This window comes from Phalacrocorax carbo, chromosome 3 (assembly GCF_963921805.1).
Source record: "Phalacrocorax carbo chromosome 3, bPhaCar2.1, whole genome shotgun sequence".
In the NCBI taxonomy this organism is placed as follows: domain Eukaryota; kingdom Metazoa; phylum Chordata; class Aves; order Suliformes; family Phalacrocoracidae; genus Phalacrocorax; species Phalacrocorax carbo.
Window position 1 is genome coordinate 121581558 of NC_087515.1, and position 14690 is coordinate 121596247.

General features: G+C 40.8%; 1 protein-coding gene across 6 annotated transcripts in view; it reads right to left on the minus strand.

Moving 5' to 3' along the window:
• Positions 1–14690, minus strand: part of ITSN2 (intersectin 2) — an 89485-nt gene that overhangs the window by 41948 nt on the left and 32847 nt on the right. For 5 of the 6 annotated variants that reach the window (XM_064448150.1, XM_064448145.1, XM_064448146.1 and 2 more), the window contains exons 3-12: positions 14440–14532; positions 12677–12740; positions 10072–10235; positions 8556–8753; positions 8164–8254; positions 6383–6525; positions 4995–5058; positions 1652–1789; positions 1459–1544; positions 219–481 (exon numbers count right to left, since the gene is read on the minus strand). In XM_064448150.1, coding sequence (XP_064304220.1) covers positions 219–481; positions 1459–1544; positions 1652–1789; positions 4995–5058; positions 6383–6525; positions 8164–8254; positions 8556–8753; positions 10072–10235; positions 12677–12740; positions 14440–14532 — 1304 coding nt within the window. The remainder of the gene's footprint in view (positions 1–218; positions 482–1458; positions 1545–1651; positions 1790–4994; positions 5059–6382; positions 6526–8163; positions 8255–8555; positions 8754–10071; positions 10236–12676; positions 12741–14439; positions 14533–14690) is intronic. The other variant, XM_064448149.1, reaches the window with a different exon arrangement.

A 14690-nucleotide genomic window follows, 5' to 3' on the forward strand; every position in this document is an offset into this window, starting at 1 on the left:
CCTGAAAATCTTTAGCCTATACCAACACTTGATTCATTTATAACTGACACAATGTTTTCAGGCAGGAACAATGTTCTCTCTCCAGGAAAATCTGCCAATGGCCATGTGAGGAGACAGAAGCAAAGCCAGTGTTCAAACCCTGAATGCTTTGTCAAGTGGATAATTTATGCATGTACATATTCCTTAAAGCATTAAAAAAATAATTTAAAGAAAACAACCTCCCGCCTTTCTATTTCTTTTCTCCGTTCTTCTTCCCTTTGTCTTTCCAACTCCCGTTGTCTCTCCAGCTGCTTTTCCAGTTCGAGTTGTTTTTTCCGTTCCTGTTCCTGACGCTCCCTCTCTCTTCGCTCTTGTTCTTCTCTTTCTTTCTGAGCCTTACGTTCGGCCTCTCTCTGCTGCTGCTCCAACAGGACCTGACGGCGTTTCTCCAGCTCCATATTTCCTCTCTCGTAGTTTGCTTTCCTTTTGTCCTCAAATGTCACTAAAAAAAGGAAAGGTGGTTATTTCTGTCCTGTGCAAAACACTGCTCTCAAAAAAGCACCTCAGTTATGCCACTAAAGATAGATATTTTCTTTTTGGCAAGCTCAGGTTGTTGGGTCATGGATGATATAAGCATCTTGCATTTGTTAAAGTATTATTTTTCCCTTCCAAAATACCTTCAAATTTTCCTAAGTCTATTCCAATTGCAAAAAAAAAAGTTGTAATTTAAAAATGACCACAAAAATGACTTGAATTTTAGAGACAACTTAAAAGAACAGCTTTTATAAGCTAGAAGACTATCTTCTGTTAAAAAGGTTTTCCACTGTGCAAGGAACATTAACACACAGAGAAAAAGCTTAGTTTTTAAGGGTGTTCCCTGCAAGAGCTCCTGGAGTTAAAACCAGCAAAACCCAAAACAGGATCAAGCACAATTACTGCAATATAGGATAATAAGAGATACAAAGGAATGGTTTAAGCTCCCTTCCAAAAAGAGAGGCAAGCCACATCTCACAGTGTGCGTGTACGTGTAAGAGACCTTTGCTGGTAGGATCAGGGAGTCAATGCTAGAATCTATGTTACGTGCAAATTGCATCTAGTTTTCAGAGAATTAAACTACATTGGAATGAACCCCTTGTTTCCAAAATGTCCAGAAATAAGTAATGCCAGGAAATTTCAGCTGAAAAAAAGTTTGCAGTATCATGGCAGTATTTCTCCATGAAGGATTTCTCTTCCAAAATACATTATTAATCAGCACACTTTTCCTTTCCCACAGCTAAAAATAGCCCATCTCTGCCTTCTCAATTCTATTAGATGTAATATGCTGACTACATCCACTTAACCTTCCTGCCATCCAAGTTAAACGGGATCTAGCTCCTGAAATGAAGCTCCCCAGGGATTTGATTATGTCTTCCACTTTCTGAAGGTTTCAGTGCCCTTCAAAGATGGTCCTACACATGAAGAATGCGAACCCTATTTTACCTGGCTGTTTTTTCTGTGGCTCCTCCTCTTGTACAGGCTGGTAAGATGGCAGAGTTCCATTTATATTTTCAGTATATTTTCCACTCCTGGAGGGAAAAAAACCCCACCATTGTTAGAGAAATAACAGCTATTTTCTTTGTAAAAAAAACTTCTGCTGAAAATACATTACGTTTCACTGCCCTCAGTGATATACCTGAAAGAAGGTGGTACCAGTTCAAGAGGCAGAGTTAGTGGCAGAGGTTGTCCAGCTTTGGCCATATCAGTCAGGTGCATAGCTAACACAAACTCGTCAGCTTTCAGCTGTCCATCTCCATCAATATCAGCTAGTGACCTGCAGTTTTAACAGCAGTAACAATTAGAACCAAACAGCACAATCGCTCACAAATGATAGCTGAAACAATGTACTGTGAAAGTAATTTTTTAAATAGAGAATTCATGTGAAATATGCTGGTAAAAGTAATTACAGTAACGTGAATAATTGATGAAAGGAGATACTATTTTGTTTAATAATGTACTGCTATTCAGATGTTTTTGTAAAATACAGCAAAAATGATAGGAAAGGATAAGAGACATCTCTTGATTTATCGCATCACCAAGAAAAGAGGTGGGAAGAGAATCCAGGACTGCTCTTAACCAGCTCATAATGCCCTTTTTCAGTATTTTTTTTTTTTTTTGATCAAAAGAAAACATTATATAAAATTACATCAACTTCTACAACAGGAACCTTTGTGTAGAATTCTTTTTTTCCCCTTGTGTCTCCTTAACAGTGCAGGGAAGACATGAGCTGCCCCAGAGTACCTTGCAATGGGTAGGAAAAGGATCACCCACCCCTCTAAGGAGAGGGCAAACCACACAATCCATCGTCAAGGGAACCTTGTGGTTGGTGTTGCTACAGACCGCCTGATCAAGGGGAGCCCTGCAGGCTCCCGTCCTGCTGGGGGACTTCAACCACTTGTCAGCCTCACCCCTGTGCCTGGAACATCATGGAACAGATACTCCTAGAAGCTATCCTAAGGCACATGGAGGACAGGGAGGTGATTTAAGACAGCCAGCATGGCTTCACCAAGGGCAAGTCCTGCCTGACCAACCTAGTGCCCTTCTATGATGGAGTGACTACATTGGTGGACAAGGGAAGAGCTATGGATGTCATCTCTCTGGATTTCTGTAAGGCCTTTCACACTTTCCCCCACAGCATCCTTCTCTCTAAACTGGAGAGATTTGGTGGGTGTGCTGTTCGGTGTCTGGTGGATAAGGAACTGGCTGGATGGTCACATCCAGAGGGTAGTGGTCAGTGGCTCGATGTCCAAATGGAGACTGGTGACAAGTGGTGTCCATCAGGGGTCTGTACTGGGACTGGTACTGTTTAATATCTTAACCAATGACACAGACAATGAGATTGAGTGTGTCCTTAGCAAGTTTGCACATGACACCAATCCGAGTGGTACGTGCATGAGGGAAGGATGCCGTCCAGAGGGACCTGGACAAGCTCAAGAAGCGGGTCGATGTGAACCTTGTGAGGTTCAATAAAGCCAAGTGTAGTGTCCTGCACCTGGGTCGGGGCAACCCCCAATATCAATACAGGCTGGGGGATAAAGGAATGGAAAGCAGTCCTGCAGAGAAGGACTTGGGGGTACTGGGGGATGAAAAGCTGGACATGAGCCAACAATGTGCGCTTACAGCCCAGAAGCCAACCGTGCCCTGGGCTGCATCCCCAGCAGCGTGGGCAGCCGGGCGAGGGAGGGGGCTCTGCCCCTCTGCTCCGCTCTGGGGAGACCCCCCTGCAGTGCTGCATCCAGCTCTGGGGTCACCAGCACAGGAAGGACACGGACCTGTTGGAGCAGGGCCAGAGGAGGGACACAAAAATGATCCGAGGGCTGGAGCACCTCTCCTACGAGGACAGGCTGAGAGGGTTGGGGTTGTTCAGCCTGGAGAAGGGAAGGCTGCGGGGAGACCTTATTGTGGCCTTCCAGTACTTAAAGGGGGCTTATAAGAAAGATGGGGACAAAACTTTTAGTAGGGCCTGTAGTGACAGGACACGAGGTAATAGCTTTAAACTGAAAGAGGGCAGATTTAAACTGGATATAAGGAAAAAAATAGTTTACTATGAGGGAGGTGAAACTGTGGCCCAGGTTGCCCAGAGAGGTGGTCGATGCCCCATCCCTGGAACCATTCAAGGTCAGGCTGGACAGGGCTCTGAGCAACCTGACTGAGTTGAAGATGTCCCTGCTCACTGCAGGGGGTTTGGTCTGGATGGCCTCTAAAGGTCCCTTCCAACCCAAACTACTCTGAATCTATGATCATTAGCCTACTAAATGCTTCCCACACAACCCAGGGGGAGTGGGTGGGAAACCAGTGAAATGTTTCCAGAGATGCAGGCAAGAAGCAGGAACCTTTTAAAAGAACTATCTATGTAGACAGAATTGCAGGAATATGTCCTTAGACTGCACTTAAGTGAAATGCTTAATAAAATAACTGATTGTTAAAAAAAACACCAGTTAAAATAAAAGGAAACAACAAAACAAACAAAAAGCCATCACCGCTACACACACCACAGTGAAAAACAAAAGCAGGAGATGATGAAATAAGTTTTTATTATGTTCACAGACCAGCACTATTCACACATAACAGTACCATTATAACTGTAATTACCATCAGTTTGGTTCCCTGGTAGAAATATTGGTAATTTTAATCACCCAGATAACTTGGGCTGTTAATCCTCTACACGGGTACACAGACCTCCTCGCATTGGCTACTGACATCTTCAGGCTAGGCACCCACGAGGAAGAGTCACTATATGCCACTTTATTTCCCCATATTCCAGAGTGGAGGAATACAACCTGACCTTCACAGCGTGCAACCAAATAAGCCGAACGAATAAATTTCAGCTTGCTGCTGCTAGGGACAAATGACTGCCCTTGTATAAAGGGGGAGAAAGGGAACTCAGAAAGAGATGCACAGCACCAAGCTGTTGTGAATTCTGCTGGGCCAGGAAATTTTAGGTATAACATCTGAGTTACATCAGAAGGTATAATTCATACTACCACATCTAGCAGGGTAAAGGCAGATTATTGAAGCCTTCAGAGAACTGTAACCGTTTTTATCACCACAGTAAAGACAAATCTTAATAAATGTGTAACATGCAGGTACCTTTAGGGGAACAGTAGTAAAATTTAAAAAACCTGAAGGGTTACTCCATTATTAATCCTTCTCCATATTTTATAACTAACAAGCTTGATTTCAGAATCCTACTTTTAAAATGAGCAAACACTCATCTCAGCTACAATTGTGTATCACTGAATCAGAGACTGAAATTAATATCTGAACTATTATATGGAGTTTAACAAACACAGAGTGAACAAATTATATTATGTCAAGGTGTCTTTTGAAAATGTACTGATGAACAAACCAGCTTAAGTAGCAGCTTAGTTTCAGTTTATGATTTTAGGCCTATGGTGTCCCATCACCACGTCTTATTAAATGAAGTACATTTCCTCTCTTAACATCATAATCACATTGAATTAATAATCTAGACTTACCAAATAGTAGCCAACTGAGTCTGTGAGAGGTTTGATTGCAGGAGGACGTTCCTTGCTTGAAATCCTTAGTGAAAGTGTAAAATATTCTATTAAAAAGTAATACTTTGAACAAAGATCCACGTGTAGCAAAAAATGGGTCATGAATTGGGCCATGTTTATTTTTAATATTAGTCTAATCCATTTTCATCAGTGGCTGACATTTGGCATTACTTCCAGGCTTAACAAAAGGCATTACAACCTGAACACAATAAAGAGGTAAATATTCTTTGTGCACCTTTCACTCAGAGCACCTAACAGAAACACTGACATGAAAAATGGGTATTTATGGTAATCCCCACAGCTGTTACAAAAGCACAGCTGACTGTCTACCTAAAGCTTGAGCTAGCATGCTGGAAAGCTGTCAGCTTTCCTTTGACAGCAAAGAACCGTATACCTTTCTATGCAGGTCAATGAAACCTTCAGCCCAAAATCAGCTGAAGAGGATATAAAGCATTGAGTCCCTTTCTTGAAAGAGAGAATTGTCCTCCTTTTTTGTAGGCTAGGAAACTGAGGCAGAGGCATGGTAAGTGCTTATTCAAAATGGGAAATGTGGTAAGCTACAGAGACCCATACTGACTTTACATCTACTAACTGCTCGGCCAGCTCTACTTGCTGCAGTACAGTGAGCAATCCAGTTTTAGAAGTACCTTCATAAAACCCTACTCTTGTATTAAACTTTGTGTGAAGTCTTTTGAAGCCACCATAATGCCATGGCACAGCGCAATGTCACTGAAAGTAAAAAAAGATTGACTCCTTTAATTACTTTTGAAAAATTTCAATCAGTGGCTGCAGGACTGCAGTGTCTTTCCCAAACTGCTTTCTTTAAAAATATGAAGTCCAAATATCTAAGCAATTATTAATAAATATACATAGGAGCACATGGCACAAAGATGATCGTGAGATGTCCCCTATCTTACAAAGTTGTAAGAAAGGGTCTTAGACCAAATAGTGACACTTGAAAAATGACTGCTGACTTCATGGAGCTAACCTCCCCAGCCTTATGGTTCTCAGGCTCTTCTGGTTAGATCCCACCACTGCCACTCTTCTCTTCCCCATAGCTGCTGCTGTAGCTTCCCCAGTCTACCTGGGGAGACTGCTGCTTCCTTAGGCCCCTCCAGGTCTAACACAGAGCCCAAGCCAGTAAAATGATACCCATTTCCACTTCTTGGCTGACTGGAACCAGTAGCTGAAACCCACTCTCTCCTGCATAGGTCTGAGTGTCAACAATTTCAGCTTTTATTATATATGGAAGTCAGCTCCCAAGCTGGGATTCCATCCCTCAGCATGTGATGTTCCAGAGGCAGAAAACACTGCTGGTTTTCCCCCTCCATATCAAATGCCATACTCACCTGATAAATATCCGCTCATACTTTTATCAAGACTGTTAAATTTCTGTCTGTATTTTAATCTGGAGGCCTGAGGAACTGCCCAGTCTGAGGATGCAATCTTTGGTGAATTCCCAGCTAGTGAAGCACTAGAGGAAGAATTTGAACTGTAATACAATTTTGAAAAAAAAAAACAGAAAAAAATAGAGAAAGAGATAAAGAAAGAACTCTCAGTTACTTGGTTTAGCAAAAAGGCATTGGAAGATACATAGCATCTTCTGGTAAGATGAAATGACTTCCACAAAGTTTAACCTCTGCTAGCTTGCTATAAATATTTTCAACACTAACATATGGAATTTTACTTTGAAATATCTAAAAGGAAAACCTTGAATTCAAGATCCTGTTCTCTTGGTATCACCGGCACTCAGACGACATAATTCATCTGTCCACCACTGCAGAACAGCATTATAGGAAACCATAGGAGAACATCTCATCTTTCACAAGTGTTTACAAGGGCTGTGAAGCATGGGATGGATGTCTGAGTAACTTTAAAAGGTATGCAAATGAATAACTGTGAGCATAAAAATCCGTCTGAAACTCACAATCAAAAGCAGCTTCTAAAGTTGCTGAAGCCACTATATTCCACCTCTACCTCTTCCTATTAGTGACAGTGGCAGGCTGAATGGAGTTTTTCCAACTCATTCAGCTTCTGCAGAATGGCACTGATGGAGTGTTTAGTTATACCTATAACCTGCAACTCCCAGCATTTTCACAGTGTCCCATCTTTGAAGATCAGACAAAACCAGGTGCATCCAAGTCTGCCTTGTTGCCTTGTTCAAGGGAATACCCTACTTTGTCAAGTAAAAAACTGTGTGTGGTGTTATCCAAGGCAATAAAGTAAAGAATGCTGATAAACAAAGCCTTTCCGGCACGATGCTGGGTAGACACCCTTTGCATGGAATTAGATAACATGATGATGAAAATGCTGTCAACAGTAATACAGAAGAGCTATGCTGCAACACTATAACACCAGCAAAATAAAGCTTTCCGATAAAAAAAACAAACAAAACCAAAAACAAAAAGAGGCACACACCATGCCTACAATCATCTTATCAAACATCTGCTAGCATCAGATGTCTGTCCATATGAGGATCCCAAAGGTGGACATGCGTTCATCCTCGATGCCTTGTATCGGCAATAAGGAGGTACAAGCACTTCCCAGTCACCTGGAACTGAGCTGGGGCTGAGATGCCCCCTGGATCGTCTTTTGGGAGACTGTTCCCTGGATGCCCAATTGGACAGGTAAGCCTAGTCCCTCATTTTGCTTACGGTGAAGCTTTAGAGTCAGTGAAACAGAGCAGCTGATGACAGAAATTCATAACCTTCTATTATTCATAAAGCAAAATCACACATAAATATTTATAATGAATACTATTCTTACATGCCTGCTAATTACACAGTGCCCTCTATAATGAATGAGCATGACAATCCATAAACATTGCTTTTATAACCACTTGGTATGTTTTACTTCTATTCACTAATGAGGTAGTTTCCCTTCATTTTGGCACGGCTTTCTCTCATTTGAACTTCTCACCTACTTCAGACAGTTTTGCCAGATTTACTGAAAATATTTATTGTGCATATCAAATTTATTTAAAAAAAAAAATCTATTTTCAGACTTGGTAGGTCATATTAGATAGACTAATTTTTAATGACTATACTTTGAAAATATAAATGCTTTGTAAGTTTTGGAAGGAAAACTACTCAAGTTTAAGATAAAACCATTTTAAACTTAACTTTCATACCTGCTAGATCCTAAATCGATTAGTGACTGCGCCTTCTGTATACTAGAACCACCAAACCCTCCTGCCATGGGACCTAAAGAATGAGGCAGTGCTGAAACAAACAAACAAGAAAACAAAACAAAACAAAAAAATTGTAAAGCAACCAGGTATAAGGATTTGTAATGAACACTCAAGGCTTTGATAGAAGAAAGAAAAGCTGACCAGTGCCTTGTTGTTAAGATTGACTATTTAGAACCGATTTGACAAATGTGAACTTTTGGAAAAATATGGTTTGGTTTTTTTAAATTTATTTTTAACTTGCGTGCAAGTATTAGCATTCCTTTCTGAAATTAGCCATAGAGAAAATAAGATTCACAACTCTGAAAGCGAGTACTGGACTGTATTATACTTACTTGAAGAGAAAGGTACAGCCAAAGGCTGCAGAATGTTGGATGTTCCATTTGGCAATGAGGGGGTACTGACAGAAGGCACCAGGGGAGCAGAGATAACCAAAGGAGGAATGGAAGTCATGGAGGTCAGAGACACGGGAGCTAACGGTGTGATCGTAGACATGGACGTTGGCATGGACAGATTTGGCATACTACCCATTCCTAGAGCAAAAAACAACAATCCATGCTTTAATATTGCCGAGGCTTCAGCAAGAAATTGGCTCCATTACACTAGGCAGAACCTACACAGAGCAACCTGCGTCCACAGGTACAATGAGCTAAAGTAGGTGCTCATGTATAATATTTACTTTTTCTCTAAACTTTAGAGAAGACATCTCACAAAGGAAAATATACTGAAGGACATATATTAAAAAAAAAATTAATCCTTACTAGCAATTAATTCTCAAGGTAGATTTAGCTACCTAGTATTCCACAAAAGAATAAGATCTAGTTTTCTATAATTGCAGCTATAACTAGTTCTTCAACAAGCCTTTCCACGTCTGGCCCCTGAGACAGAATTACCATGCAACTCAAAACTTGTGACAATTCTCTACAGGAAAAGCTGATATTGTTTCTGAACTAATTGTCTTCCAAGCGTTGGCTCTGGAAGAATCTGTATGGCTGAAAAGTCCATACTTCAGGACCTATGCCTAGCAAACGGTTTCTTTCAGGCAGTTGCCTGAAATGAATAAGGGCACTTGAATTACTGGCTTAATCCTGTGGAAAACAACAGTATGCAGATGCTGCAGTGGAAGGTTAATAGGAATTAATCGTATACCAACCACAGCTATCCATAAATGTGTGCATTTGTATACCAACGCACAAGATTTACCAATGAGCAGATACTTTAAATCATGTATGTAATTAATATATGCATACACTTGATTTCAGCACAGAAGAACACCAGAAGATTATTAATTTTGTAACCCAGCTGGAGCCATTATGTATGTTTTGTTCTAAAAAACAACAACATCACAACAGGCATGTGCTGAATCTCAAAACGCTATCAGAAAAAGGAAAAAAAAAGTTAAAATAATTATATTCGATTGTTCATATAACCAAAATAGACAATCTGATTGATTTTGAAAAAAATATTTAAAATAAGCATTCTACCGAAGTTTTTGATCTTTACTAAGTTCAGCTTTAAAAACCCCGAGTATAAATAGGTGAATGAGTAGGAGGGAGACAAAAAAAGACCTTCAGTACCAGATGAGAGCCTGCAAGTCAGACGCAAATGTGAATAGCCTTCTTGTACCTCATGTCAATATTCAACAGAAAGTTTATTACTAAATGTCTTCAAAGAATGAAATTATCAAAAAAGTCGAGAAAGTGACTTTGTGAATTTCCTAAATCAGAATATCCTTTGGTTTCTTTTACTGATTCACTCAACTGTCGTGGTTCAGATTCATGCTTGTATTTGGCTGCAATTAACTGTGGTTTTTTACCTCTGAACACTAAGTAATTATATATTCATAAGTACCAAAGCGAGCTGACATTAGTGGCGAAAATACTGGAGTTTGTTTCATGACAGGAGGGAGAACTGCAGGCAAGTGCTGTCCTTGTAATTTCAGCTTGATGAGTTTCATGGCTATAGAGAACTCCTGTTGATCCATTTTTCCATCCTTGTTCAGGTCTGATAGTGTCCTTAAAAATAAAATAAAAAAATTTTAAAAACCCACAAGGAAGAAATGTAAAGTTAACGTTTTCACTTAATGAGAAGCTTTTCTATCAAATCTATTAACTGATTTTGTACAAGAAAACAACAGACGTATTGCAACCATTTGTAGATTTTTTTGCAACATTCAAACCCTCAGAACTCTGCAGATCTTAGTTTTTCTAGTTTGCCAACCTATAGGTATTGGGACTTCCAAACATAATGCTCGTCTAGCTGTATTAAGTATAATTCACTTGGTAGTCTTCTGCAGAATTCAGTTTTAAATTTGCTGTATATGAAATACTTAACACCTGAGAAAGTACAAAGACACTTGGAAAAGCAGTAGCCTCCTGCTCAGTGGATATACTTGTTGCTACAGATACGCCTCTGCTATGCTTCTTTCTATGCTACCAGCCAGACTCATCATTTTAAATTAATGCTGGTAATGTCAGGAATTAATGCAAGAACCTGAAATTGGAGGATGCAGAAACCTGCTAACAGCACTTTATACCACTATACACTGTGCGTTAATTGACAAACAGTGGGTTTTCTACGCCTGATATCTACACTGTCTTCCTTTGACACTTTTCCAAATAAACTTAAATACGACAGGAAATATAGGCAACAGCGCATACATAAGGAGACAAAATTTCTGGTCAGACAGAAAATATGAAAACTTATTAATACTTAAACATGAGAGGACCAGGCACAGGAATGTAAACAAAATTAGGAGGGGAAAAAAAAAAAAAATCAGACAATATTAAGCCACGCTTTCCCTTTCATTCTGTTGCTGTTCAGTATAAAATGCCAATGCCCTACACAACAGTTTCCTTTACCACTCTTTCCTAGACACTTTAAGTGCCTGAAGAAGAATCTAACTTGCATTTCGTTTGTTTCTTCAATATGTTTTCACAGAATCACAGACCGGTGGGGGTTGGAAGGCACCTCTGGAGACCATCCCATCCAACCCCCCTGCCTGAGCAGACACACCCAGAGCAGGGGGCACAGGAATGCATCCAGGTGGGGTGTGAATGCCTCCAGGAAAGGGACCCCACAGCCTCCCTGGGCAGCCTGTGCCCCTGCTCTGGCACCCGCACAGGGAAGGGGTTTGTCCTCATGTTCAGGGGGAACTTCCCGTGTTCCAGCTTGTGCCCGTTGCCCCTTGGCCTGTCATTGGGCACCACTGAAAAGAGTCTGGCCCCGTCCTCCTGACACCCACTCTTGAGATATTTATAGGTATTGATGAAATCCCCCCTCAGTCTTCTCTTCTCCAGGATGAACAAACCCAGGTCTCAGCCTTTCCTCTAAAGGGAGATGCTCCAGTCCCCTCATCATCTTCGTAGCTCTCCGTGGGACTTGCTCAAGCAGTTCTGCGTCCTTCTTAAACCAGGGCGCCCAAAACTGGACACAGCACTCCAGATGTGGCCTCACTACCGCAGAGTAGAGGGGCAGGATAACCTCCCTCCACCTGCCAGCCACACTCCTTTTACTGCACCCCAGGGCACCATTGGCCTTCTTGGCCACAAGGGCACAGTGCTGGCTCATGGTCACCTTGCTGCCCACCAGCACTCCCAGGTCCTTCTCAACAGTGAGTTGTGGACACAAGTGAGTTGTGACTAATTATCACACGCCTCCACTCTGTGTCTTTTAGCACACGTACATCTTGGTAACAACCAAGTACCCCAAAATGATCACAGTATTCTAGTGAAGGCTGAGGAGTTACAAAGAAGAAAATGTCTGTTTTCAAATATTGAAACCACCACATACATGCTGCAAAGAACAGCACTTTTTCCAGTTCCTGTGTTAGAGCATTGGTTGGTATCTTACAGTGTTTTATAACTGACCTTCTACTAACATCTTCTGTGACTTTAGATTTTTTTTGTCTTCTACTTTCAGTGTATTTTCCACTCCCAGTTTAGTAGTGTGTACTTTTTCCCACACTTAATCTTACTGCCATTTTTTAGTGGTTACTAGTATTTCAAACACCATTCAATTTGGTATCTCCAGGAATTCATTAACCCATTATTTACCTCTTTTTCCATATTATTATTTAAAATATAAAAGACAAGGCTTAACAATGACCTTTCTGGCAGTCCAACAGACACTTCCCACTATGAAAGCCTTGCAGTTTATCACCACTTTTTGTTTCAAGCACTTACTATAGGTTAAAAAGGCTGTGTTCAGTATGATCCAGTTTGAATTAGCATTATAAGAACGATCTAAGAAGGTACTGCTGCTTAATCAACTGTTGGTACACATATGGGCTCAATCCTTCCTCTAAATTTAATAAAATTAAAACAATGATTCAGACAACACTCCTACTTTGACTGCCGAAAGCCTCTTTGAGGTAATACAACATACCAAAGATAGTATTTGAATGTTACTCATCTCCTATCTTTAAAAATAATTAAAAAAGTAAAGAATACCTTACCATATTTCAGCAAGGATTGAAGCTGGTAGACCCGACTGCAAAAAAAAGGTACGTGCTTGATCACCTATGATAAAGAAGACAGACAGACTTTTACACTACAGACATAGATTTCCAGAATTCCTCAGTGCTCTGTTGTGGGACAGATTTTCAAAAGGAACCAGCATGCTGGACACCAAGCTTTCCAGTTTCATACCACCTAACTCCTTCCCTGCTGACAGCAATTGTCAGATACCCGTGTATTCTGTGATCCTGAATCTTTGCTCTGAGAAGTGATTTCAAATAGCTATAAAAAGCTTTAACAGGTCACAAATCAACAGCTGCCAATAGTTTAACAGATGCAAGACTTAAAGAAGTAAAAATGACTGAAAATTTAGCCCTGACCGATTACTTTTACAGGAAAGGATGTGCATGCTATTTATTTCCTTCTCCTTCATCCAATCTAACTTTAGCCAGCACTGCCTCTAGAAAAATTGGAAAAAATATTGTGTCCTAAACAATATTCTGTTCCATCAGAGAACATCCACTATTTCAGTATTTCAGGAAGGGAATGGGAACTGTTGTGCAGTCCCATACGAAGTTCCACATCAATTGGTGCTGATCGTGCTGTTGAACAAACTTGTAATAAAACACAGGTAGTGTTGCTCATGCTTTCTTATAAGTGAATTACAGATGCTTAAAGCTAAGACTTCAAATTATTTTTTCAGCTCACTCTTCCCTTATATTCATACATAGCCTTTCATTTCAAGCACTTGCTAAATAAATAGCGAAGCCTGCAGACACAGGTGCAGGTAAAAGCCCAGATGTGGCCTAAAGGTAGTCTCCGGGACTGCGTAATTTTCAGCTGGTGGTAAACACCGACATCCCAGAGCTGTCTGGCTAAAGCAGGGGTTACGTATCACTTAGCCAGAAGACACGCATGTTCCAAACGGACAACTTCCCACTCTTTCCTCAGTCTTTTTTAGACCAAAATAAAGAAAAGCAGGGGCACTGGAGCAACCAGATAAGGCATTAGCAGATAGTTAGGAAGGCAGGAATGACCAGGGCTGGTCTTTAGTGCCCACCCACACACAAAGAATGGGGCTTTCGTAAATTAAGTCATCTTTGCCAGTGAAATTAGCTTTTTATTGACATCACAAGCAGGTTCTTAAATTTAAAAACTGCAGATTCTGAGGTGCGCAGCAACATGACCTAATTGTTTCAGAGGAGAAGCAGCTGAATGCGACTGAAACTGACAGCAGGTTGTTGCAAAATGCCATTAACCTATCCAGAACTCGCTGGAGGCCCAAGGGTTAATAAATTTCAAGCACTCATTAACAAGGACAAGCTGTCAGCATCTCTCTCCCTGCCTCCTCCCCCAAAACAAAGATATCTAACAGCACAGTATTCTCTAACACTATTCAGACAGAGGAGAGCCACTTCTGGTGTCTCTGGCGTCACTTGCCACAATAGCTACTCTAAGTGCTCCTTGGCAGCCTCCCATCTAAGCAGATTTTGCCTGATATTCTTTGGTTTTTGAAACTAGACAGAATGACAGCACATAACCACTAGCCACAGAAGTGACAGGGTTAATAGAAGAGTGTTTCTGTGCCAGACTTTAGCCCAAAGCTTTTAGAAATTTAGTAATAACCCCTGGCTGTTTGCCCAGAGTATGGTTATTAGTCACACAACAAAGAGCTAGAAATAGGATGTAGTTTTCAAACTGTTTTACAAAGATACTTCTGTGTACAGAGAAGTTAATGTGTAATGCAGAATCTCAGACCAACCTGTAATGTAGCCTCCTGTGGGTTTAAGGCTATCAAACTGCTTGTCATGCTTGGCTCGCTCTTCAGAGGTGATGGCCCATATGTTTGGACCTCCTGAAAAAAAAAAATCAACACCGAACAACTAAACAGATTGAAGAGTCTTAAAAATAAAGCATATCACTTGCAAAATAACAGCTTGGCTTCTCCAGAGACAAAGCTAGACCTAGACACACCCAGCTCCTACCAGTTTGGCAAGGACGTTATGAAACACA